Source organism: Rhinopithecus roxellana, chromosome 1 (assembly GCF_007565055.1).
Source record: "Rhinopithecus roxellana isolate Shanxi Qingling chromosome 1, ASM756505v1, whole genome shotgun sequence".
Taxonomy (NCBI): Eukaryota; Metazoa; Chordata; class Mammalia; order Primates; family Cercopithecidae; genus Rhinopithecus; species Rhinopithecus roxellana.
The window spans coordinates 93,079,579-93,103,862 of NC_044549.1; the positions used below are offsets into that span (position 1 = coordinate 93,079,579).

The 24,284-nt window shown below is 45.8% G+C and overlaps 1 protein-coding gene across 6 annotated transcripts in view; it reads left to right on the forward strand.

The window, feature by feature from the left end:
• Positions 1-12,276, forward strand: part of PPARG (peroxisome proliferator activated receptor gamma) — a 148,801-nt gene extending 136,525 nt beyond the window's left edge. For all 6 annotated transcript variants that reach the window (XM_030928015.1, XM_030928014.1, XM_030928017.1 and 3 more), the window contains one exon: positions 11,818-12,276. In XM_030928015.1, coding sequence (XP_030783875.1) covers positions 11,818-12,065 — 248 coding nt within the window. In that variant the 3' untranslated portion in view covers positions 12,066-12,276. The remainder of the gene's footprint in view (positions 1-11,817) is intronic.
• Positions 12,277-24,284: the final 12,008 nt, after the last annotated feature.

The following is a 24,284-nucleotide window of genomic DNA, read 5'->3' on the forward strand; positions in this document are numbered from 1 at the left end:
TTGTTGGGATTCAAGTAGAATCAAAACCTAGTGCTAGCCCAGAATAAGTTATTCAATAAATGCTTGTTGAGTGAATAATCATCTGAAATGATAATAATACTACCTACCATTTGTTGAAAGCTTCAGTATGTGGGAGAAACTGTCCTGGCCACTTTATATACATCCATAATCTGTTTGTTTGCATTTCTTGGTAGGAAGACTGCATGGCTGCATACATGGACTTTTTTTGCCTCCTTTTTATAGATGGAGAAAATGGAAATTTATAGAGGTTAAGCAGTTTGCCAAAGGTCAAAGAGCTATTAATCAGTGAGGCCAAGTTTCAGACCCAGGCCTCTCAGACTTTGAAACTGGTGCACTTAACCATTAGACCCTACTGCCTTTTGTGTATTGAGATATGGAAGCATCTCAATTAATTGCTTCGGTCTTGGAGTTCTTTGGCAGTTATCAAAAACTCCCTATTTCCATATTGCCTCCAGATATTGTAATTAAGAATTTCCAAGGCCAGGCACAATGACTCATATCTGTAATCCCAACATTTTGGGAAACCGAATTGGGAGGATCCCTTGAGCCCAGAGGTTTGAGACCAGCCTGGGCAACATAAGGAGACTTCGTCTCTACAAAAAATACAAAAATTAGACAGGTGTGGTGGTCCATGCATGTGTAGTCCAAGCTACTCTGGAGGCCAAGGCAGGAGGATTGCTTAAGCCCAGGAATTTGAGGCTGCAGTGAGCTGTGATTGTGTCACTGCACTCCAGCCCGCAACAGAGTGAGACCCTATCTCAAAAAAAAAAAAAAAAAGAAAAAGAATCTCCAGATTCTAGTTCAGATATTACTTATTAATATCCAAAGTCCTCCTTAAGACACCATTTTAATCTGTCTAACAAAATTAACACCCTAGGTTTTGAAAATTACTTAAGGAAGGAATAGGGCCTGGTGATAGGGCTGAAGACTGGTGTTCTGGTTCTTAAATGTGTTCAGCCAGCAGATAGCTGGAAATAATGGTACTGTTTGCAGCATTCCCCACAAAAATGGACAGTAAACTTTAAATAACTGAGTAAACACATCTCTGCTTAATGAGATACCATCTTATACTAGGTTCTAATATAGATAAGTGGTTGCAGAAAAATGTATGAGAGGAATGTTAAATTGTTGAAATACCATCCAGTCCCTTCATTTCTTCCTGCCCTTCAGAAACACACAGAATAACCCTGACGCAGCTGTCACAGCAGAACACTCACTGCAGCTCACAGAACACCAGTGTTCCATCAGCACTGAGTTTGAGGAGCACTGGGTTTGGGTGTATTCATCTCTCTTCACTGTCCCATAGCTGCCCTTCAAAATCTTGAAACTGTTCCCAGCTCTAAAATGGAAAGTGTCGTCTTCTCTCTGGAACAAAAGGCTGGGTGCACTTGCTTGAATAGGCCATTGCTTTCCTGGAGGAAACTCCGGCTTATGGAGTCTCTGCTTCTGCACAGCCCAGTGCCTTCCACCCCCTCTTCATCTGCTATCATCTGCATTACTAGTTAACTGGAGAGGAGACCAAACGCAAAATATTACAAAACATAGATATTAAAAATACTGTGAACAACAATCAGCCCACTTTCTCCCACCTCTCCTGTACCAGCTAAAGATTTAGCTCCCTCATCCGTAGAGTTTTTTTGGACAAGACGGGCTGGTGCCTACATGGTGAAAGTTATTTTTCTCTCTTTTCTTGTAATATTGCAAATAAACAAGGATATCTGCTTTCTCTTGAGCAGGACAACAGCCAAAGAGTGTTATTGCATAGTTCCTGTCCCCTATCTGGGCTACGATTGTGTCCGAGAGTAATAGCACTTATTTATTAACTGGAAAAGATTTTACGGGCACCCATGTTGTTTCTGCATAGCTTATGAGGCTCTTCTCTTAGGCCACTCCTCTCACCCTGCCCCCCCAGCTAGTTGGCAGAATGGCTTTGAATAATGACTCGCTTTGAGTTATCTAGAAATGTCCCATTAGTTCACCATTTTCATAACCCCATAGACTTGGTTTGACAAAGGTGAAGTTTATTTATGAGTTCTCAATTGGCACCGAATTTCTAAAAACCAGAGAGCTGAGGGTGGGGATAGAACGATGGGGAGGAGATGAAACATCCTACAATCATCTGATACACTTTAAACATATACATATACAGGCTTTTGTTGTTTGTAAAATATAGAAGCATCTTTATCTGTGACTGTTGAGAAATAAAACCCCTTCCCCAGCCCAGGCATGGTAGGCTGGGATCATCCCAATGAGCAAGCAAGCAATTGGATTTGCCCTCAGAGACTGACTATTGGATCGAATGCTGAGTCATTCCTGTCCCCACACCTGCAGTCCTGGAAGAGGCTCGGCCGGTCAGTCGGAGCTGCTTTCTGGGGTACTTAATCATTTTGGGCTCTCACAATATGTGTTTAAACTCTGAGTGACCCCAGGCAGCCTTCCAGACTGTCACAGTTCACCAAGACGTTCAGACAGATCATCTGCAAGTGAGGAAGAATGAAAACCCAGCACTGGTTCAAGTCACTCCTAACAGATACAGGTAGTGAAGGCATCACTCAGTCCTAGAGAAATCTTTGGAGGGTTCACCAGCGTCACAAGTAGGGAGACCAGAAGAGGCAGGCTGGCACAGTGCAAAGCCTTGGAATCAGAGGAACAGGAGTTCCAAATCCCCACTCTCTTCCTAGATGTATGCTTGCGGCAATTATTTACCTCCCTGAGCCTTAATTTCCTTATCAGTACCCTGAGCAAACCAAATAACATGATGTGAAGCCTCTGGCACAATGCCCAGGACATGTTCAGCACACAGTAAATGCTAATTTTCCCTTTTGTCCTATATGATATAATTTGAAGCAGCGCCACTCAATCCTGCCAGTCACATTGCTTGAAATGCCACCAACAGTGATTTTTAAGATCTCTTATTATAATATAAATACCTCTAGGAGATATCAGCTAATCGCTTTATCAGCTATCACTTTAAGGGGATTAGGTGTGGATTGAGAACAAAACCCAGAAGGAAAGAGATCCTGGAGGAAGGGGAGGGCCTCGAAGTGGGGAGGATTCGGACGTCCTGTGGCCCCCAAAGGAGACAGAGAATGGCAGGACTGCTGGATTCCCAGCCTTCAGGAATTCCCATGAACTTTTTGGGGACTTCATATGTTTAGACCATATTTAGAGAGTGTGCCTGGGTTCCGAGATCACAGGTTTTTCTCAGAGACATTGGCAAGGAGGACAGTGGGGGAGCGGGGTGGAGAAAAGTCATACCTGGCAGGTTTTAACTTCACTTACTGCCCTTGGTGTGCTGTCGCCATTTCCAGAGGTTGAGGGAGTAAGGAAGGGTAGGAGTTCTTAGTCTTCCCTTCTCTCTTCCTTTCCCTCCCCTTATCCTGCCCAGAGCATCGCAGGGTTGAGCCACCGGATGGATTCAGGGCATGGAGATGGCAGGTTAGTGGGAGACTTGGAAGGGATCGTTCTTCCTATTTCAGCACCACCCTTCTTCCTCTACCTCCCACCCCGCATTTCCAGCCCCAATCAGATTTCTTCTTGGACAGAGAAGAACCAGAAATGTACATACATCACTAGGCTTAAGCGGGGACTGCAGACGGCTCCCCTGGTCCTGACAAAAAGGCGGGGAGCAAACCACGTGGCTGGATGTAAATTGAGTGACCTGGAATGACTAGAATGACAAGGGGCCCCTAACCCCAGGGTGCACAGAGGTAGGGACACAAGGGCTTCCCGGGGTGGGACAGAAATCTCAGGTTCCATTTTCACTCTGAGAGACCCGGAAATGACAGCCCATGCTCACTTTCCACTGGTGGTGCTGTCGAGTGGAGGGGCTTTGAACAGGGCACACAGGAAAGGGTTGCCCACCCTGTCACTAGATGGGCTTGTGCTCTGGTTTGTGGTTTGGGAGTTGCATATTGGAGGTGGGAGTAGAGTGTCTGAGATGAGGCAAGTTGAGATGTAATCGCTATTTAATGGGCGGATCAAAGAAAATATTGGCTGGTTTGATTTTATTATGGTTATCCCGCTCCACCATCCCGGCCCAGTCATATATATTATTGTTATCAGGCATAGATAGGGGAAGCAATTAAATGTGAAACTGTTATTTAAACCGGTGAGTGTCAGAATGTTAACCCACTTCAGAGTGAAGGCTCTCAGCAACATGTGTGTTCACTGCAGAATGTGCTGGTTACAGATGATCTTTATCTGTTTGTCAAAGCATTTGCAAGATCTCTATTTTATGTCATCCCCTTTCCCTGAAAGCAGCAGTAAACTACATTGCTCTTCAAATCATCCATGGCTCAGACCTCTGATTAATGTAAGCTGGCCTTGCTAGCGTTCTTATAAATACCCAGCAAGGTGCAAGCCCAGGAATAGAAAGGGGAAAACATCCGGAAAGCAGCAGGGGGCGGGGGTGGAGGGGAGGGAAGGCTGAAGAGAAAGTAAAAAGGATGAAGAAAGCAATAATTGAGGAAGAAAGAATAGGAAAAATATAGAAAGGACCCAAGAAAATCAGAGAAATGAGAGGAAAAGAAAGGTAGGAAGAAAATGAGGCAAGGATACAGAGCAGTAATGAAAATAGTGATAGCTAATTTACTGTGCAACAGACACTGTGCTAAGCACCTTCCCTATGTCCATCAGTCCTCTAAACAATACTATGAGTTAAATTACCGCTACAGCGCCAGTTGTTAAAGTGAGGAAACGGAGGTATAGAAAGGTGAGGGAACTTGCCCGAGGTTACCTAGCTTGCAGAGTTGTAATTCCAACTGCTTCTCACTCAGCTGGTAGTGTGTACCCTTGGCCACACATTAGAATCACCCAGAAACTATTAAAAATCCTGAAGGTCATACCCCAGGCCAAGTGAGTCAGAATCTCTAGGGATGGCTTCCAGGCATTTGTTTGCTTTTTTAGTCTCCCCAGATAATTTTAATATGTAGCCAAAATTGATCATCCATGCACCAGACCAAGCTCCAATTCAAATTTAAATATGAAGAGGACACATGTATAACTTTGCTAAATGATGTTTTCCTGTCAGTAGGATGGTGGGAAGGAATTGCTATAGGCCACGCCGTGGTACTTTGCTGAATTCCGTGTAGGCGCACTATCATTCTGATGGTTGGATCAGAAAAGTACCCCCAAATTCCCAGCATCATTTCTTTAAGGAAGTAGTGAATTGGGGCTCCATGGGTTTTTTGTTTTGTTATTGTTCTTAAACCACCTTGCCTACATGCACTCGACTACAGGAATGAGAACTTGCCTGACACCCCAAACGTGTCTGCATCAGACATTATTTTTCTTGAGCTTCTGAATTTCTTCTCTAACCAAGAACAACTCAAAAACCTTCAATTTCCTGACTGTTGATATGCCATCCACTCCTACTTACACTCCTGACCCCAACCCCATGGAAACTGCCTTTATTGGAACGAACACAAGAATTATGTTCTAAAATTCCTCTACCTATTTCATTCTCACCATACGCTTATGAAAGAAATGTCATTGTCTTGAAAACTAAGCCCAAACCCAGAAAGATTAGATGATTTGTCCACAGAAACTTAGTGGAAGAGAGACAGGACTCAAGTCTTCAGTTTCCCAATCCACTGCCTCCTAGAACATGCCTGTGAATTTAGGGAGCACTGCAATAAAGGAAACTTGAGAGGAAGCGCAAAAGGAAGTTAAATTGCAAAGTACTGAGTTCCCTAAGTAGTCCTGCCTTCCCTCCAGTTTTCAGCCTGCACCTGAGCTAAGGTCTTTCATTGTCTGTGGATCAATTTACAGCTGCCCTGCAATCAGATTTGTGTTCGGTTTTGTTATTTTTTAACGCCCTAGGGACAGTCAGTTTCACTTTAGTCTCTATCAGAGAGCCAATAGGGAAAGATGCGGAAAGCCGGGAGAGCAACTCCTAGAATAGAGATAAAACCTCCCACATTAGTTTTTCTGCCTCTCCTTCAGGAGACTCTGCTGTGGTCATCTGGTTCCCTAATTGAGATGCCTCCTGAGAAACTCTGTGCTAGGGAAACACCCAGCCCAGGTGGGCAGATCTCAAGAGGACCAGAATGTTTGAATCTGCTTCAGATAAACCCTCCACTTCACAGAACCAGATCTGAATAAGATAGAAGCTTTGCCCATAATCAACAGTGCTCTATAATCAATTCCAGGACCGTGTGGATGGAGACCGGAAAGGTTTCTTTCCCAATTCTTCACAGCCTGGGGAGTAGGGAACTAGTAATTAACTCCAGCCTCCTGGAGTGCTCAGTCCTGGAGTCTGGGTCACACACACTTCCCAAAAGGGCCTTCTAGGCAGCCTACCCGAGCAGAGAGGACCCTTGGCCCTGGCCCTCCACCAGACTCAACTGTAACCTCAGCAAGGTGCAGGGAGAGGATCTCAGGTGGGCCTCCTGGGAACAGTGCCTTTTCAGGCACTAGGCTGTTGGGAATGGAGAGAGAAGAGAAAGGCCCTGGCACAGTCTGGGTGTTTGGATGGATTTCTGTGGCACCTGGCTTAGCTCAATAAAGGACTGAATGTGCATGGAGCAGAAAGGGAAAGAGACTAGTGGGGAGTTGTGACCAGTTGGAGGGTGGAGGGTAGGGAACAACTCTGGCAGATGGATCTCTTTTGCCGTTGACTAGAGCTTGAAGACCAAAGGAAGCTTTTCTGTTGTTTAAGTAAGTCAGGTGTTTTAAGTTTAATGTTAATGTGCTTTTTCAATTAGATGTTTGAGTATATTTCCCCAACTGAATTATGTAGAGGGAATTACAAATGAGAATAAATCTTATAGTTTTTGAATTATAATTTTTGAGATTATCTGTTTAGTCTGATCTGTTTTGTTTAGACAAGAAAATTGAGCCTAGTGATCTTAATCAGTTTTCCCAAGGTCACAGAGCTGGTGAGTGAAAGCCTTAGATGTAAAATATACAACTTTTCTCTGCTGCCCTCCTGCCCTAAACCATCTTGCCTTAACAGAGGCTCAGTCAGGGGGACAATGGGACTGATCTGTAAATGATCTAACTTGTCATTGCAGAAAATATACTTACTCCATGGCCACAAAATTTCAGCAATTCAGCCAAGCTTCATCCATCACATCATAAAGAATAACTTGCCAAAGAGGGGTTTGAAAATCCAAACCAGATTCCTCTCCACTCCTAGAGAGGCCAGTTCCATGACACTGCATCGGAGCCAAGTGTTTCCAGCAAGCCCTGATCAGTTGCATGTTAGGGCTTGGTTGTTTGATAAACGGGACCTAGTAGATTAACATCATCTCCTCAGCCCAAGGGCTGACCCCGGTGGTGCTGCTCAAGAGGAAGGAGGAGGCTAGGAGCAGTGGCTCCCACTTGTCATCCCAGCACTTTGGGGGGCCAAGGAGGACAAATCTCTTGAGCCTAGCATGCAAGAGCAGCCTGGGCAATGTAGAGATTCTGTCTCTACCAAAAAAAAAAAAAAAAAAAAAAAAAAGAGAGAGAGAAGGAGCAGGTGGAGGAAGGAGGAGCGGCAGAAAGGTTTCAGGAGCCAGTGTCTAGTAAGCAGAGGCCTACCCCAGGCCGAGTGGTCCCAGCCCAGGAGGGCCTCTCTCGGCACCTGTCTTTAGACACACGTCTGCCTCTGGCCTTTGAGATGCACACATTTATCAAGCCAGAGGATCCATAGTCATTAAACCAAGGTGCCAGTCTGGGGCCCAGCTTTCAGTGAAGCATCAGTGGCTTTTTCATTCCCAGATAGCAACTGTGAGGAAGGCACCATGCTCCCAGGGGCCCAATTCTCCAGGCCAGGACCAGATCATTTGTTCCTTCTCAGAATCTGAGATTTTTTGCTGATTGTTCCAGGATTGAATGCTGAAATCTAAAAAAGAAAATTATACTTATTCTGGTCAATGGGATATGTTGGAGACCTGAGAGGGAAAAAAATCAAACTAAAGACCAGTTTCCTTCTTTAATGGAAAAAAAATATGAAAGTTAACTTAGAAGAATATTTAGAGTTCTGAAAATCCCACTCTGAGACCACTCTGCCATCTCACATTGTTCTCTTGAGCCTCATCTCAATGGATAAAGGTTACTAGAGTTTATTAGACACAGGAAAACATAGTTTACAGGAGGCTTCTTCATTGTATAGGGATTCTGCCTTCAGGCCTGTTCACCAGCCGAGAGAATTGTGCTTTTCAATCCAGGGCTCTTGGCCAGAACAGCCTTCTCACTCATTAACTCAGTCAACCAAATGCTTCCTGTGTTTCCACTGGTGGTTCAGAAATGATCAGAACACAGTCTGTGCCCTCTATTACCTCATGGTCTAATGGGGGAGAAACAAGAAAGTCAAAACTTACAATACAAGATAATAAGGAATAAGAGCAGAACCTTTGGAACCAGACAGACTTAGATCCAAATGTCAGCTCTGCATTTACTAGCAAGTGGCCTATCTTGGTAAGATGCAACTTTTTTCTCTAAGTCTTAATTTCTCCCTCTGTAAAGTATGACCTTGTGGGGTTATTGTGAAGATTAAATGGCATATTGTATATAAGGCCCTTGGCACGATCTTTGGAAAATAATAACCATTCAGTGAATGTAATCTACTAGTATAGCTGTGATTGAGGCATTTATAAGGTGCTATGGGGCCCAGAGAAAGGAGATGAGAAGAACAGGAGAGAGGAAGGGATACTGTTGAGGAAGGATTTCAGGATAGAATCCCACCACAGTCTGTATTTTGAAGAAATGGTTGAAGTCAATAAGAAGAGTGAAGGGAAGGTGAGAACATTTCAGGCAGGAGGAATAAAATCTGAGTAAGTGCAGAGTCCTGATAGAACATAGGGTGTTTGAAGAACTTGGTATGGAAACAGATTAATATGGCTTAACATGGAGCAAAATGAAACAGAACTGAGGCTAGAGGATGACCAGGACCAGGTCATGAAGGATATTAAAGGTGGGTAAAACTCATACCATGAAGGAGAGAAGAGTTACAATTTTTAAAAGAAAATAAATAGCCTTCAAGAGCTCAAATTTGAAATCAATACGAGATAGATGATCAAGTGAATATCCTGTCTTCTTGGTGAGCCTTACTGAGAAAACCTCATAATCTAACCCAAGGCAACAAACTGGAAATTAGAAAATAAAACTTAGAGATTAGAAAACAAACACTGAAACCCCAACTTTTTACTTGGAAATTTAAAAACATACTTCTATATAACTCTTAGGTTAAAAATGAAATCAAAATTGTAAGACAAGCTGTTTAGAAAAGAACTATGAGAATACCATCGATCAAAGCCCATGGGATGAAACCAAAGTGGCACTAAGAAGAAAATGTGGAGGCTTCAATGCATTTATTAGAAAACAAGGAATACCAAACCAAATGAATTAAGCATTCAACTCAAAACAACTAGAAAAAGAGAAGAAAGTAAACCTAAAGAAAAAGGAATTCAATAAATTAAAAACAAAACACAAAATTTTTAAAAACAGACTTGATTAATAAACCAAAAGTTATGTTTTTCTAAAAAAGCAAAAACTAGATAAACCTTTGACAAATCAGTTTTTTTAATGAGAGAATGCACAAATAAAGAGCTCTAAGAGCTGGGCACAGTGGCTCATGCCTATATTCCCAGCACTTTGGGAGGCTGAGGCAGGAGGATTGGTTGAGGCCAGGAGTTCAAGACCAGTCTGGGCTATGTAGCAAGACCCCACCTCTACAAAAAATTTAGAAATTAGTTGGGTGTGGTGGCTCATGCCTATAGTCCCAGCTACTTGGGAGGCTAAAGCAGGAGGATCACCTGAACCCAGGAATTGGAGGCTGCAGTGAGCCATGATCATGCCACTGCACTGGGCAACAGAATAAGACTCTGTCTCAAAAAAAAAGAAAAGAAAAAGCATTAAGTTAAGATTAAGTTAAGGGGCATGAATAAATACATTTCATATTCTAAGACAATATCATCTACAACTTTATTCCAATATAAATTACTAAAACTTTACCATATAAGTAGTAGAAAGCCTGAATAGATAGAAACTATGGAAGAAAAATTAAAGATAATGATAGATTTATCACTAAGCGCAGATGGTTCTGCAAACAAATTCTAAGAAACCATCAGGGAACAGATCATTACTATGTCGACACAGAAGGCAAACTTCTCAACTCAGTGTATAAGGCTAGTTAACATTGTTACTAAAACAGGCAAAGAATGGCCCCCAAAATAATTCTAAACCAGTATCACCTACAAGTACAAAAACCCTATAATAAAATATTAGCAAGTGAGTACAAGGGTATAAGGAACTCTGTTAATGTAATTCACTGTGCTAGGTTAAGATAAAACCATAACTCTTCAAGATATCATAGCTCTTTAGATACAGAAATGTAAAAGCATTTGATAAAAATTCAACAACATTCCTGACTAAAACAAATTAAAATTTTAAAACCCCTGGATAAGCCAGGAGTAAAACATGTCCTCCATAATCTATAGCAAACATCATAGTTGCTGATAAACCATTAGAAGCATTTTCTTCGAAGTTAGGAATAAAACAAGAATTGCTGCTATTATTTAATCCCATATTGGAGGTTTTAGCCAACACTATGGCAAGAAGAGGAAATGAGAAAGGTTAATGATGCAAAAGAAGAAATAAATAAAGCTACCATTGCTGATACAATTATCTATCCAAAAAAAGTAGAAGTCCATGATTAAAAGCTATTTGAACTGACAAAAGTTCAGAAAACTGGAATCGTTTCAATATACTAAAATCAATTAGTTTTCTACACATCAGCGGGGATATATTAGATGTAATGAAAATGAAGGGTCCATTCACAATAGAAGCTATAAAGTATTTGAGAATAAATCTAACAAGATCTACATAAAGAAAAAAGTAAAATATTTAAAAGGTATTTAAGTTCACCATTTGCAAACTGAACTAAAGAAAAAATCTAAAGAACTAGTGAAAATTGCTTGCAATCTTACCACTCAAAAGAAACCTCTGTTAAAATGTATCAGTATTTTAAAACTGTGTTTTGTCATTTGGAAATACGCCGTATTCAGCAAACATAGCATAAGCAAATTAAGCAAAAAGACAAGCCTTTTTTTAAAAGCGTATTTGTGGAAAGAGCATATTTGAAGCTATGATAAGAAACTGAGTAGAAGCTATAAAACATGGATTCATCAGGAAGGAGCAGAAGTTGAAAAGGAGATTTCTGGCTGGGCGTGGTGGCTCATGCCTATAATCCCAGCACTTTGGGAGGCCAAGGCAGGTGGATCACTCGAGGTCAGGAGTTTGAGACAAGCGTGGCCAACATGGTGAAACCCTATCTTTACTAAAAATACAAAAAATTAGAAAGGCATGGTGGTGAGCGCCTATCATCCCAGCTACTCAGGAGGCTGAGGCAGGAGAATAGCTTGATCCCGGGAGGCATGGGTTGTAGTGAGCTGAGGTCGTGCCACTGCACTCCAGCCTGGATGACAGAGCAAGACTCCATCTCAAAAAAAAAAAAAAAAAAAAGAAAGAAAAAGAAAAGGAGATTTCTGAGTAGAAACATGTTAGCAGAGGAAACTTCATTTGGGGAATGGGATTGTTTTGATGCCGTGCTCCATCAGCTGACCACACAGATTCCATCCTGGCCAGAAAAAGCCCCTGCAAAGACCTCTGATTATTTTGGTTCTGATTACATTCTCAGTTCTCACCCATTATCTGCTTACCCTTGCTCCCCACCTATTTAAGATACAAAGCAAAACAAACCAAAAACACGGATGAGTTGCTTGGTAGAGCTGCCTAGGCCTCCGAGGCAGGGCGCAGAGGATTTTTTGACTGAACCCCGTGTTGTGTTTTCCATTTGTGCTTCCCCAGACCGCCCAGGTTTGCTGAATGTGAAGCCCATTGAAGACATTCAAGACAACCTGCTACAAGCCCTGGAGCTCCAGCTGAAGCTGAACCACCCTGAGTCCTCGCAGCTGTTTGCCAAGCTGCTCCAGAAAATGACAGACCTCAGACAGATTGTCACGGAACACGTGCAGCTACTGCAGGTGATCAAGAAGACGGAGACAGACATGAGTCTTCACCCGCTCCTGCAGGAGATCTACAAGGACTTGTACTAGCAGAGAGTCCTGAGCCACTGCCAACATTTCCCTTCTTCTAGTTGCACTATTCTGAGGGAAAATCTGACACCTAAGAAATTTACTGTGAAAAAGCATTTTAAAAAGAAACGGTTTTAGAATATGATCTATTTTATGCATATTGTTTATAAAGACACATTTACAATTTACTTTTAATATTAAAAATTACCATATTACGAAATTGCTGATAGTATTTCATTTACTGAGTCTTGTGTGTTTCCCACCCTAGCCCCGGGCTTTCTTTTTTCCCCCTTTTCCTTCTCCCCTCGCTCCCTCCCTCCCTCCCTTCCTCCTTCCCTCCCTCTCACCCTTCCTCCCTTCCTTCCCTCCTTTCCTTCTTTATTTTTCTTTTCTTTCTTAGACATTTTAAAATATGTGGGTGGAACTGCTGATACACTTTCATTCTCAGTAAATTAATTTTTTACTCAATTTACAACTTTTCGGAACTCTACATCTGCTTTAACAATCAGAACTAAGAAGGGAAGGGGAACTTCAGAATCAGACGGCTCAGAGCATGTGTTTTGTAACCTGGGTATGCTGATATGCAGTATATCCCTGGGCTTACCCAGAATTCAGTCTTCTTCCACAATCCTAACCGAGATTTTCACTCACCACCAGCAGCCTATTCGTATACTACCTGCTAATCAATGCCACTGTGCACCCACAGAGCCAGTGGCCAGCAACTGAGCACTGCTAGAAACTCTGGGGAACACAGAACTGTTTTAAAATTTGGTATCTGGGCCAGGCATGGTGTCTCAAGTCTTTAATCCCCACACTTTAGGAGGCCAAGGTGATGGATCAATTGAGCTGGTCTCCTGTTCCAGACCCCATCTCTACAACAGTTTTAAATATTAGCCATGTGTGGTGGCATACACCTGTAGTCCCAGCTACTCGCAAGCTGGGGCAGGAGGATTGCTTGAGCCGGGAGTTGAGGCTGCAGTGAGCTGTGATGATGCCACTGTATTCCAGCCTGGGCCACAGAGTGAGACCCTGTCTCTAAAAAAGATAAAAAAGATTTGACACCTGCCACAAAGAATTTACCTATTATAAACGGAAGAGAAAAGATTCATCTTTTTTTCCTACAGATTCAAATGCACAGATTAAATCACATGCCAGGTGAATGGTAAGAGTTTGTAGGAAGTAAGATACATGAAGATTGGAATCCTAGAGACTGAATCTGTGGATTTGCTGAAGAGGGCCTCAGGGAAGTGTTGGACTGGAATAGGTAGAGAGGAGGAGAGAAGACATTCCAGAGAAGCAAAATAACAGGAACACAATGAAAGAAAAAAAAAAAAAAAAAAACTGAGGGAGAAGAGCTACTTCCTGTTTTCTTCTGCAGGGCAGTTTTGCTGTGGTTATTCCTGTCCTCCTTCCTGTCCTCCTCCTTGGGACCACTCTGTCCAGAGATCTCTTACTTTTCTGAACTCAGAGGCTAACTATCCGCATCATTAATGGAATGCTTATCTCCCAAGCAAATAGATTCTAAGTTTCCTGAAGGCAGGACAATCTGTTCATTCTTGGCACAATGAATAGATTCGTTGATTCAATCCACTGAATTCACTTGCACTGGCTACTCATGAACTCATCATACTATGTCTTTGAAGAATGCCTTACTGGGTGTCCAAGAGAGAATACAGTCATGAGTTCTTAGTTTCTGTTTCTGACTGGGCCAATAAAGCCTCTTCCCTATCCCTCTTTTCCACTTATCACTAGGGACAGAAATTAAAAACCATGGCTTCAGGCTACTAAAAGCCTAAACCAAACCAAACCAAACAGCAACAACAAAATAAGGCAAGTTGGACAAGCTTATGGGTGTAAACAAACTGTCTGGAGGCCTCTGTTGTGCGGGACGCGTATTTCCACTGACCTAAATTTCCCTGCCACTTCCTTAATTTATCTTGTCTTATGGTATTTACACTCATGAGACCTAACTGCAGACTTGAGGCTTTCAAGCCAAAATATCAAGAAAGACCTGTTCATCTTTTGCTTAAAAATTACTGTATCTCCAAAGAATCAAGTTATAGAAGTGAGGACTGACCCCAGCCCTAAAAATGTAGGGTTCCTAACCCTTCAGGAGAGAGCCTTTCTGAGCTCAAACCTTTAGAATGACAGATAGACAAAGACTGAAGCCGTTGTCTAAGTAACATCAAAACATTTGGAAGGAAAGTGACAAATTCAGTCAGTCATATGGCTCTTTTTTTTCTTCCTTGATGCCAAACATCAGGATATTTTGAAACACCCACATGACTGGCTAGAGTCTTCTGTGTAGAAAGCTGATGGTCAGGGATCTCTTGAAAGAGAGAATGCACAGGCAGTAGACAAGATAGAGTCCACCTCTGAGGCGCTCCCTTATTTACAAGCTTTCTTGAACAAAAAGTCTTTCAGCCCCGCTGCCCGGTCTCAGTTCCCACCAGCGCTCCGCAGCCCATCCAAGCCTTTCCACATTATCGGAGCTGTTGCTGCCAATGGAAGGAGGAGGAGAAATGCTCTCAGCTCTCTGGCACTGATGGTTAGCATTAAATGGCTTTTAAATCCTGGCAGCTTTCAAATTCCCATCTCTGACTTTTTCCCTGTGGCTTGGATGATCATTTGCTAAATATTTGACAACACTTTATATTCAGCCTCCAAAGCTCCTGCTCCTTTCTCCCTCTCTTTCTCCCCCAGGATGAATCATAAGTTAACGAATGTGTCATCAGTTATTCGTAGTACTTTCTCTGGACACAAACACACGTAGGGATTTGTGTTAATAAAAATAGGAAGAAAAGTAACTTTGGTCAAGAGTCAAGAAAGGGTTTCCAGGCTCCCACAAGAGCCCTCCCCCAGCACCTCCCTGGAACGGACTCCCTTTTCCTTCCTCCCGCTGTGTGTGGAGCCCAGGAACAAAGAGGTGACACACAGAAGAAGCGAAGCTGCCCACCCTGTTTCTCCAGCCACCGTAAGAAACTAGGCTGGCCTGAGTTTCTGGCTCCTTTTTTACAATGTGGGTGCAGAGCAAGGAGCCTGGGAGGTCCGGGGTCGGAAGAGGTGGCAACACTAGCTGATGTCACATAGCAAATTTCCAGAGGGGCAGCTCCGCTACCTCCACTGATGGGCAAAGAGGGAAGGGGACAGAGGCGTCTGTGGCGGGCTTTCTTGGTGGCGTCTGGACTCCGATGACGTTTTCTTGGCTCCCTCGAGGCTAAAAAGCAGGTATTTTCATGGACTGGTCCTCCTTGCTTGACACGGCCTGCTGACCTCGTGGTGCTGATGGAAGGAGCTGGGTGGGAGAGGGGCTGGATGTTGGCTTCTGGATACCCATTCCCTTGGAAATACCTAGTGAAGGTTGGGGGGCACGGGGCTCCTAATTCTACATCCTGAGAAATAATCAAAGCTCATTTCCACCATGCCCATCCCCATTGCTTTCTGGTCCCCCTTTTCCTACCCGTTCGCTCCAGGAGTTTGGGTTATGTGACAGGAGGACCAAGATGCCTGATGGTCACTAGGTGGCCCCCTCCCTACCTTCTGCTCCCCCCTACATCCTGGTTGTTGGCCCCAGCCCCTGGCTGTCTCGGCATCATGAATGCTGCTGTTACTTGCACATCTCCACCCTCACCGTGCCATTGTACCTGGTAGACCCTGCATTTAACACCGACTGAAAAGAAATAGCAGGATCTTAAGAGTTCAAAAGATCATGCAATGTCCCATAGCCTCACTGCATTCATTAAACACATAGTCCATACTCCAGTCACGTCTAGTTATGACAGTGACCCCAACTAGGCCGTGCTCTCAAGGGGTGCACAGTCTGTGGATGAGTAATCACAGCTCAGCAGACGCAACAAGTGCCTAGAGAGGTGAAAGGATTTGCAGAGTGTGTGCATAGGCCCAAGAGTGTGAAATTCTCCAAGTGTTCAGAAAACGGCAGGGGAGGAGCATGGCTGCCACAGCTCCTGGGCTAAAATGTGGATGTGACCAGTCAGCAGCAGATTGTGGGAGCCTTGTCCTCCTGGACGAAGAGCTCTCTCAGGCTGTGTTGGTAGCACCTGGGATCCGGGGGATGCTGCCAGGCAGAAGAGAGGCATGGTCAAATTTGTAATTTGGAAAGTCAGCACCCCAAAAGTCAACACTCCCCAAATTAGAAATTCCCTCTACAATGCTCCTGATGGTTGCCCAACCCACAGACAACTACTGAAGAGACAAGAAGCTCTCTCCCCTCTAAGCCCCTGGGTGATTTCCACCCCGCAGGCCTGGCTCTGCCCCTGGGCTCACACTTACCACATGCTTGTTCCTGCGCCCTAGGGGCTCCAACTCACCTCCTTCCCTTCCATCTGCTCGCAATCTCTTGCCTCAATCCTAGACAGCTTAAGGACACTGACCCTACCCCCTGTTGATATCCATTCCTTGCCGTTGCTCATATTGCCCCAACCTACAAAGGTCCTCTGCTTCGAGGAGCTTTGTTTCACCTTCTTAATCTAATTCATGGAGATATCATGGTCATTTTTATCCACATATGTCAAAGCCTGCCTGTCCCATATCTCATGTCCAGAAAAGGCCTGCATTGGTCATAGACCTCAAGAAAATTAGAGGCTGGGCACGGTGGCTCACGCCTGTAATCCCAGCACTTTGGGAGGCTGAGGCGGGCAGATCACGTGAGTTCAGGAGTTCAAGACCAGCCTGGCTAATATGGTGAAACCCCGTCTCTACTGAAAATACAAAAATTAGCTGGGCATGTGGTGGGTGCCTGTAGTCACAGCTACTCAGGAGGCTGAGGCAGAAGAATCGCTTGAACCCAGGAGACAGAGGTTGCAGTGAGCCGAGATCGCACCACCGCTCTCTAGCCTGGGCAAAAGAGAGAGACTCTGTCTCCAAAAATAAAAATAAAAAAACAAAAACACATATTAAAAACAAAAGAGAGATTGTTATATAAGACACTTAGCACTGTGTGTAGCACACAGTATGTGTTCAAGAAATAGCAACTATTATTGGAGACAGCACCCTGGGGTGGACTGCAGAGTTAACGCTGATTTGGGTTAAAAGTTTAACTTCACAGCTTATGGTTCTAGGGCCATATGGCTTTGGCCAATCTCTTAATCTTTCTAGGCCTTAATTGCCCTCGTATGTAAAATGAGATAATATCCACCTTAGAGGGCTGTTATGAGGACTAAATGTAATAATGGTTGTAAAACACTTCACTCAGGTTCCCGGTACATCCAAACGAGTCCGTAGTGTTGGCCGCGGGTGACGTTATTGCTGCTGTCATTAAAGTGCCCCTCGTTTAAGGAGGCGTTCTGGGCCCACGGGACAGGCTCTTCCTGTGCAGGTGCTCTGGGCCTCACCTGAAGAGCCTGGAAACTCAAAGCCAGGATTGAATTTGGCATTTGGCAGTAGAGTAAAAATACATTCTCTCAAAAGATTTTGCCTCCAATCTATAAGGATTAGGAGAAAACAAAGTATTTGAAAGACAGCTGCTGTGTTCTGATTTAGAACACATGCTCAGGATGAGGCTGCAAAAACATTTTCTCCCCAAGTTGTGGGACTTTTCTCTAGTGACTTACACTCCTAATTTTAGACTAATATTACATAGTTGGAATTTCCAGAGGGGTTATAAAGAATAAGAAAATTGCTAATTTGAGTCTGTAGGGAGTGGGTTGGGATATTTTCATCCCCTCTGGAGTTGTGTAAATATGTTCCAGGCCAAAAGTTCCCAGGAGAGTGTCATTCCTGGGGTCTATTTAGTGCCACGGACTTGACTCAAGGAGGATCCAAGTGGCTTCCTGCAAGAGTTGGAAAATTGTGATCCCCTGGCCGTTTTTCCACAATACCAGCAGCTGGAAAGTGTAGGTTAGAGCCCCCATTGTCCGTTTGAGACTTAGCTCTGCCATTTTCTAGATATGTGGCCTTGGGTAGGTCACTTTCCTCTCTGGGGACATCATACCTGGCCTGTAGAACTATCTCAGCAAGTTACATCTAATTCCTTCATGATGAATAAAGGAATGGGCCTCAGGTTCCCTAGCTGTAAAATGGGAATAGCAGCACCTACCCTGCATGTTTTACAGAGTAAATGAAAAAAAGCAGGGCAAGCCTGATCACCACTCTTCACAGATAAGAAAGGCACACAGAGGTGAAGGAGCTAGGCCAAAAAAATGGAGAGGCAGGGCTGAGGCTGGACCTCAGGCTTCCCAAAGCCCACCCTGCTGGGGCTCTTTCTTGGTATACTGTGCTGTCTCCAGAAGAACCAAAGACTGTGTTGCCTGGTTGGCAGAGCAAAAGTGTTAGGGCAGGAAAGACTTAAGTGTGACTTTGGTTCTGCCACATACTATCTGTGCAACCTCAGGCAAGTTGCTTCTTGTCTCCGGGCCTCAGCTTCTTCCTCTAGTTGGTGAAGTCCCCAATTCCTTTCTGATGGAGTTGTTGTGAGAATAAGAGGTCATAAATGGATGAAGCACTTAGAGTCCCATAAACTATTAAAATCTTCAAAACACAGGTACCTCCAACCTCACAGGATTTGCTAGGAGCTCATCCTGGCCAGGGGACATTTGTAACCACCATCCTCCACCAGAGAAGAAATCATGAGACTCTGCCCGTGAGGACCTGGCCAGTGTTGGCCTGGGTCTGATAGGGGTTTGCAGTGGACCTCGGGAAGTCACTTTCTCTGAGCCTCAGTTTCCCCATCTCCACAGTCAGGGAGCTGGTTTGCCCTTCTAGCTCTGATATCCTAAGACCTTGGGGACCTCTAGGGGAGGCTGGTAGGAAGAAAGAGCCCTCTCTGGCTGACCATCAGAGGCCTGTGTTCTCTGCTGCCTGAGCTTGCATTCACCCCTCCTAGCGACCTAGGCCAGGACCAGGCAACAGCCAGCACTTATTAAAGGCCTGGGGCTGGTCCAGCCACCTCCAAGGGGAGGGGAGGGACACCGGATGGCTGGCTGGTTCCCACCCAAAGCCAAGCTGCTCAGAGAGGAGCGTTGTGCTGAGTCAGCGGGTTGGCGGCTCCTGGCCTGGGGTCCCTCGCCGCCTGCGCCTGCCAGATGGGCTGGAGCCAGGAAGGCCTCCGAGGAGCCGGCGTGTTATCGATGATGCTGCCGCTGCTGCCACAGCAGTGGGAAACGTGCCCTGGAAAAGCCTCTCCCCAGCCAGGCCTCCCAGGGCTGCAGGGTGGGGGACGGTTGCTGGGGAAGGAGGAGTTATTAGGAGTTGCCTCCTACTGTCAAGATTCTAGCCAGGGCTGCCCCCTCATCCCCTGTCTCCCCACTCTGTCACCTCGCGATAGCAAGTATTCTTCTCCAGCACCAAGTCCAAGCTTTACTTATAAACTACTCTCTGTCTGCTGAATCCTTCCACAAGCCTGGTGAGGTGGTTTGCGGGTCAGGATCCCAGCAGGGGGAAATGGCACACTCAAAAGAGAACATTGAAGAGTGTGTCATGCAGAGACTAGATTCAAAGTCGTGGGAGGGTTAAAATGAAGGGAAACCAGGAAAGGATGGTGAAACATGCCAAGGCCAGCCTCCACAGAAAGCCTTTACCCCCACCCATCCAGCTCTAAAGGACAAGGGGAAGAAAAGGTGACACGACCTCCAGAGGGCTGCAGCCAAAGAAGAGGCTCCCCACAGGAGTCGTGCCCCTCACACCAAGGAATGCGACCACCGGTCACTCCCGCGTGGCCAAGAGGAGTCCTTTCCTCCTCTCATCCTGCTGCCGAAGTCTCCCATTGGTCAAGTCCAGCTGGCAGCCAGAGAGCAAAAGAGCCAATGCATACCATGCATGTGCTTCAGCTTTCTGGAGCACACAGCCTGGTAGGGAAGAGTGCAGCAGGGGTCTGAGGGGCAAGGAGAATATTCCACACAGGTGGACAGTATTGTCAAACCCATGATACTCAAAGGGAAAATGAGAAACTGAAGTCAGGTCACAGAGCCATAACTCCATTCTAGGATTCCAGATTAGGTCCTCCTAGCCCCAGAGCCATGGTCTTTCCATTACGTGAGACATGCTGCAAGAGAGGACCTAGGAACCAGGGCAGAAGGAAGTGGAGCTTGACTCATTCTGCATCTCCTTATATCCCTAGCCGGGGTAGGGGCTCGCAGCTGGGAATTCGGTGCGACTCTATGGGGTGCTGCCCGCATGTTTCCATCATGTTCCCTGGAGATGTGAGGAGTGTAGTCTAATGCAGCCCACGCAGGTTTTCCTCTAAAAGTTAACATGAGCTTTGTCATTTACTCCTATATATATAAATATCTTATATATAGATATTATATACATTTGTAATTGTAAAATTTATGTATAAAGTATCATTTAGAAGTTGAATGGCTTCATTTATTTCTACCTACCCCAAAACTTTGAGAAGAAAAAAGAGTTCCCGGGATGGAGCTCTACATCTTTCCTATGGTTTCAAGTGCCCCTAAGAGAGGGCTGTGTACCCCACCTTGAGAGGCACAGACCCTCTTGTCCTTCAGGGAGAGAAGTTCCTTGCCCAGCATCTCCCCAGTAATAGTCAGACTTTGAATCTGATAACCCTGCTTCTTGCACGGTGGAGACAAAGGAAATCTGGCCAAAATGGAGCCCAGGAGAGAGCCTGAAAGGGGAGGAAAGGTCACTCACGGTCAGCCTGAGAGGAGCGGGGAGGAGCAAAAGATTTGAGTTCCGTGTCAGCAAATGCTCACTGACATTCTCTGTCCCCAGCTGTCCCCATGCTCTGGGGATACATAGATAAGCCTGGCATGACTTGGGTCACCAAAGAACTCACTCTCATCGGGGAGATAAACACCAACACTGGCAACGAGAAGACACCCGACAGGTGCCCGGAGTGGAATGGCTCGGAGGCAGGCAGGTGGGTTCAAATCCCCCACGCAGCCATTTCTTAGCTGTATGACCGTGGGCGAGCCGTGTAACCGTCTAGGTCTCCTCTTTTATAATTGGCCAAGCTCATACCTACCTCCCGAAGTTACCGTAAGGAATGAGATAGATGAAGTATGAGAGCACTTAGCACATAACCCAATGCCGCAAATGCCGAACAGAGGGTTGTGCACGTCACAACGAAAGAAGACAGCCATGTTTCTCCAGCCCCACATTGCACTTATGATTCGACGTCGAAAGAATTCATTTTAAATTTCCCAGATAACCTGAGCTCTGTGGTTTCTGTTGCTATGGAAGTGGGGAAGAGGTTTCCCTCTGCCCCGGGGAGGTAAGGGAAGGCTTCACAGCGGAGGTGACATTTGAGATGAGTGGGAGGATTTATAAGAGTGGTCCAGGCAGACAAGGAAGAAACACCTGGCAAAGGGTTCATGCACAAAAGCACATGGCATGTTGGGAATATTGAGCACAAAAGCACATGGCATGTTGGGAATAAATATTGAGATGTGGCTGGGATATGAGAGTGCTGGGGAAGGAGAAATGGCTGGAACAGTAGAATAGAATGAAGACTTTTTAAATATAGGTCAGGACTTATACTGATGGACTGAGTGATTTCTACTTTATCCAGGGAGCATGGAGAGCCTTGGAAGGTTTTAAGCAGGGAAGTTGCAAATCAGATACTCCCTCTGGTGATCCCTTCATCAACCAAAGAGATAGGACTTGACCGGAGGGTGGGAGACCACTAGGAGGCTGTGACCATCATACAGATAAGAGGTGGCAGTGGCATGGTGAGGGGATGGCATTGGCATTGGGGTCGGAAGGAGTAGACAGATTTGGGATCTACTTAACATGGAGGTGAGGGAGGGGGAGCTCTCAAGGTGATACTCAGGTGACATGGATTGTGGGAAATGGACATGCTCTTTATTGGACTAGGGGGCTTGTTGGAGAGAACATTAATAAGTTCTGCTTCAGAAATCCTGAGGGTGAGGTACCTGTGGGGCACGCAGGTGGGGGTGTCTCGTTGGCTGTTTGATCTATGGGTGTCTGGAGCTTAGAGGTGCAGGCCGGCTGGGGAAGAAGGTGACCAGGGTTACAGAACAGCCACAGTAAAGGAGGCCAACACATGTTCCTGCTGGAGCTCCCTGTAGGACCATAGGTCAATCATCTTGCCCCCGCAAACCCGATTTTCCCACTGGGGTCAGGAGGTCTGAATGTCTGCGTTGTCTTTGTATCCGCTGGTTCCCTAAAGATGTACAGAGTGCCTTCTGTGCGCCAGGGGCTGCTGGAGAAATGGGATTCCCATTTAACAGCCCTTCCCGGGAGCCTTTCAGGGGCAAGGACACCCATCATCTCATTTCTCCGGCACAGTGACCATCTGAGAGAAATAGTATTGTTCCATTTCACAGATGAGTAAACTGAGGCCATTAAGTGACAGGACTGGGATTTAGACTCAGGTCTTCTAAATTTAAATACAGTGACTGTCCTTCAAATTGGCAGAACCAAGGACCTCTGGGAATTGAGGGTTAGGGGCCTCCATAAATGGGCCTCCCCCTCCCCTGTGGCTGTTTATGCTGCCCGAGTAGGTATTTCTTCCACTCTGTCTCCACACACAGACGCACACACCGTCCAAGAGGCATGCCTTGCTGACTCCTTCACAGGACTTTATTCTCTCCGGTAACTCAAAGGAAAGGTTCCCTAAGTGCCTATCTCGCCTCTGGGAGAGAGAGTTTTATTATCAGGGCAGCAGTGGCCCAGACAGACGGCAGGGCCCCAGAGGGCAGAGTCCTTTCACTCTTCAGATTCCTTCTCCCCGGGCTGCCGCCACCCGCTCCCGCCCCGACCTGCGTCCCTGGAACCCAGCCAGTGCCAAAACCTGGATGTGGTGTTGCTGAAAGTCAGCCCCTGCTCGGAAGCCCTGCCTGTTCTTCCCACCCCCATGTTTTCAAGCATGAAGCCTTGGGGCCTCCGTTTTCTCATCAATCAGATGGAGGTGATCCTCATTTCTACAGACCTAACAGGGCCATATGGAGGATTAGATGAGATAATGGGAGGAGAAAGTGCTTCGCAAACACCACAGACTAGCACTTCTGGGGCAACGGTGTTATTACTACTGTTACCAGACCTGGTGTCTCTGTACCCACGGCTCCTGAGTCAGGCCTCAGGGCGGGTACAATTCCAGCTTCAAGGGAATGAAGTTTTCTCCCTGGAGCTACTGGAGGTCCCCCAGCAAACTTTCTGCCTGGGTTTTACGAGCTTCATGAGAGGGTTTACGCTGTGACTAACACCCCATCCTTTGACTCCCTTGGTCTGCTGGGCAGGAAGTCAGCAGCACTCGACCCCCCTTAATCACTGCCACCTTCCCATGACCCGCCTCAATCACGGCTCTTTACAGTTGGGCAGAGCCGGCTGGGCCTCCTCAAACTTCCATATCTGCACTGGGAGATCACTGATAGGGCTAATGGCATTTGCTTGCCTCCACACCCTGGGCCCAGTGCTCCAGGAGTCACGCAATCCCACAGGCCCAGGGCGGAAACTGTTCCCACAGCAGCAAGGCCCTCAGGCCTGGGGAGCCTCCCCACCCCATAAAATATATGAAAAGAGCCTTTCTTCATGGCCACCTGGCCAGCCAGCCTCAAAGCCATAGGCAGTTCCCTCTCCTCCCCATCGCTGCCCACCTGCATCCCTCCTGCCCTCACCCCACCACCTACCTATGTGCTCTCACTCTCTCTTTCTTTTTCTCTCTCTCTTTCTCTCGCTGTCTCTCTCTGCGTATGGGCTCCCAGGGATCTCCAGACCCCTAATTTCTCCTGCCAGTCATGAAAACTTTGCTAATTTGGTAGTCCTCCATTGAATCACATATTCTGTCATTTGTTCATTCATTTGTTCAGTACTCACCAAGTGTCACCTCTGAGATAGGCCCTATTGTTGAATGCTGGGGACATAAAGATGAGTGAGACAGTCCCTGACCTCCAGCAATGTGTGGGTCAGGATTGGGATGGAGAAACTGGAGATAGGGACTACTGAGGAGGCTGCTGCAGCAGCTCCAATGCAGGAGGCTGGCCCATGTCCCTCGGCCTTACCACCTGGGTGCACACTGGCCCGACTTCTGGCCGCCAGCCCCTGTGGTTCCTTGCCTGAGCCCTTTCTAGCCACAAAAGTCTGCTTTGCTATTCCATGCAGCTGACTAGATTTGCCAGGGTCTCAGTGTTCCCTAGGAGAGCTCTTGACTGAGGACTGATGATTAATTTAGTTGGGGCATATATACCCCGGCTCCCTCACATCTCAGGTAGGATATCAGTTCTGCACTGACTCCCAGAGTTTCCCCAGTGGGATTCAGAGCTAGTCTCCCACAGTGCCAATCTGCCTGAAAACAACTTTTCA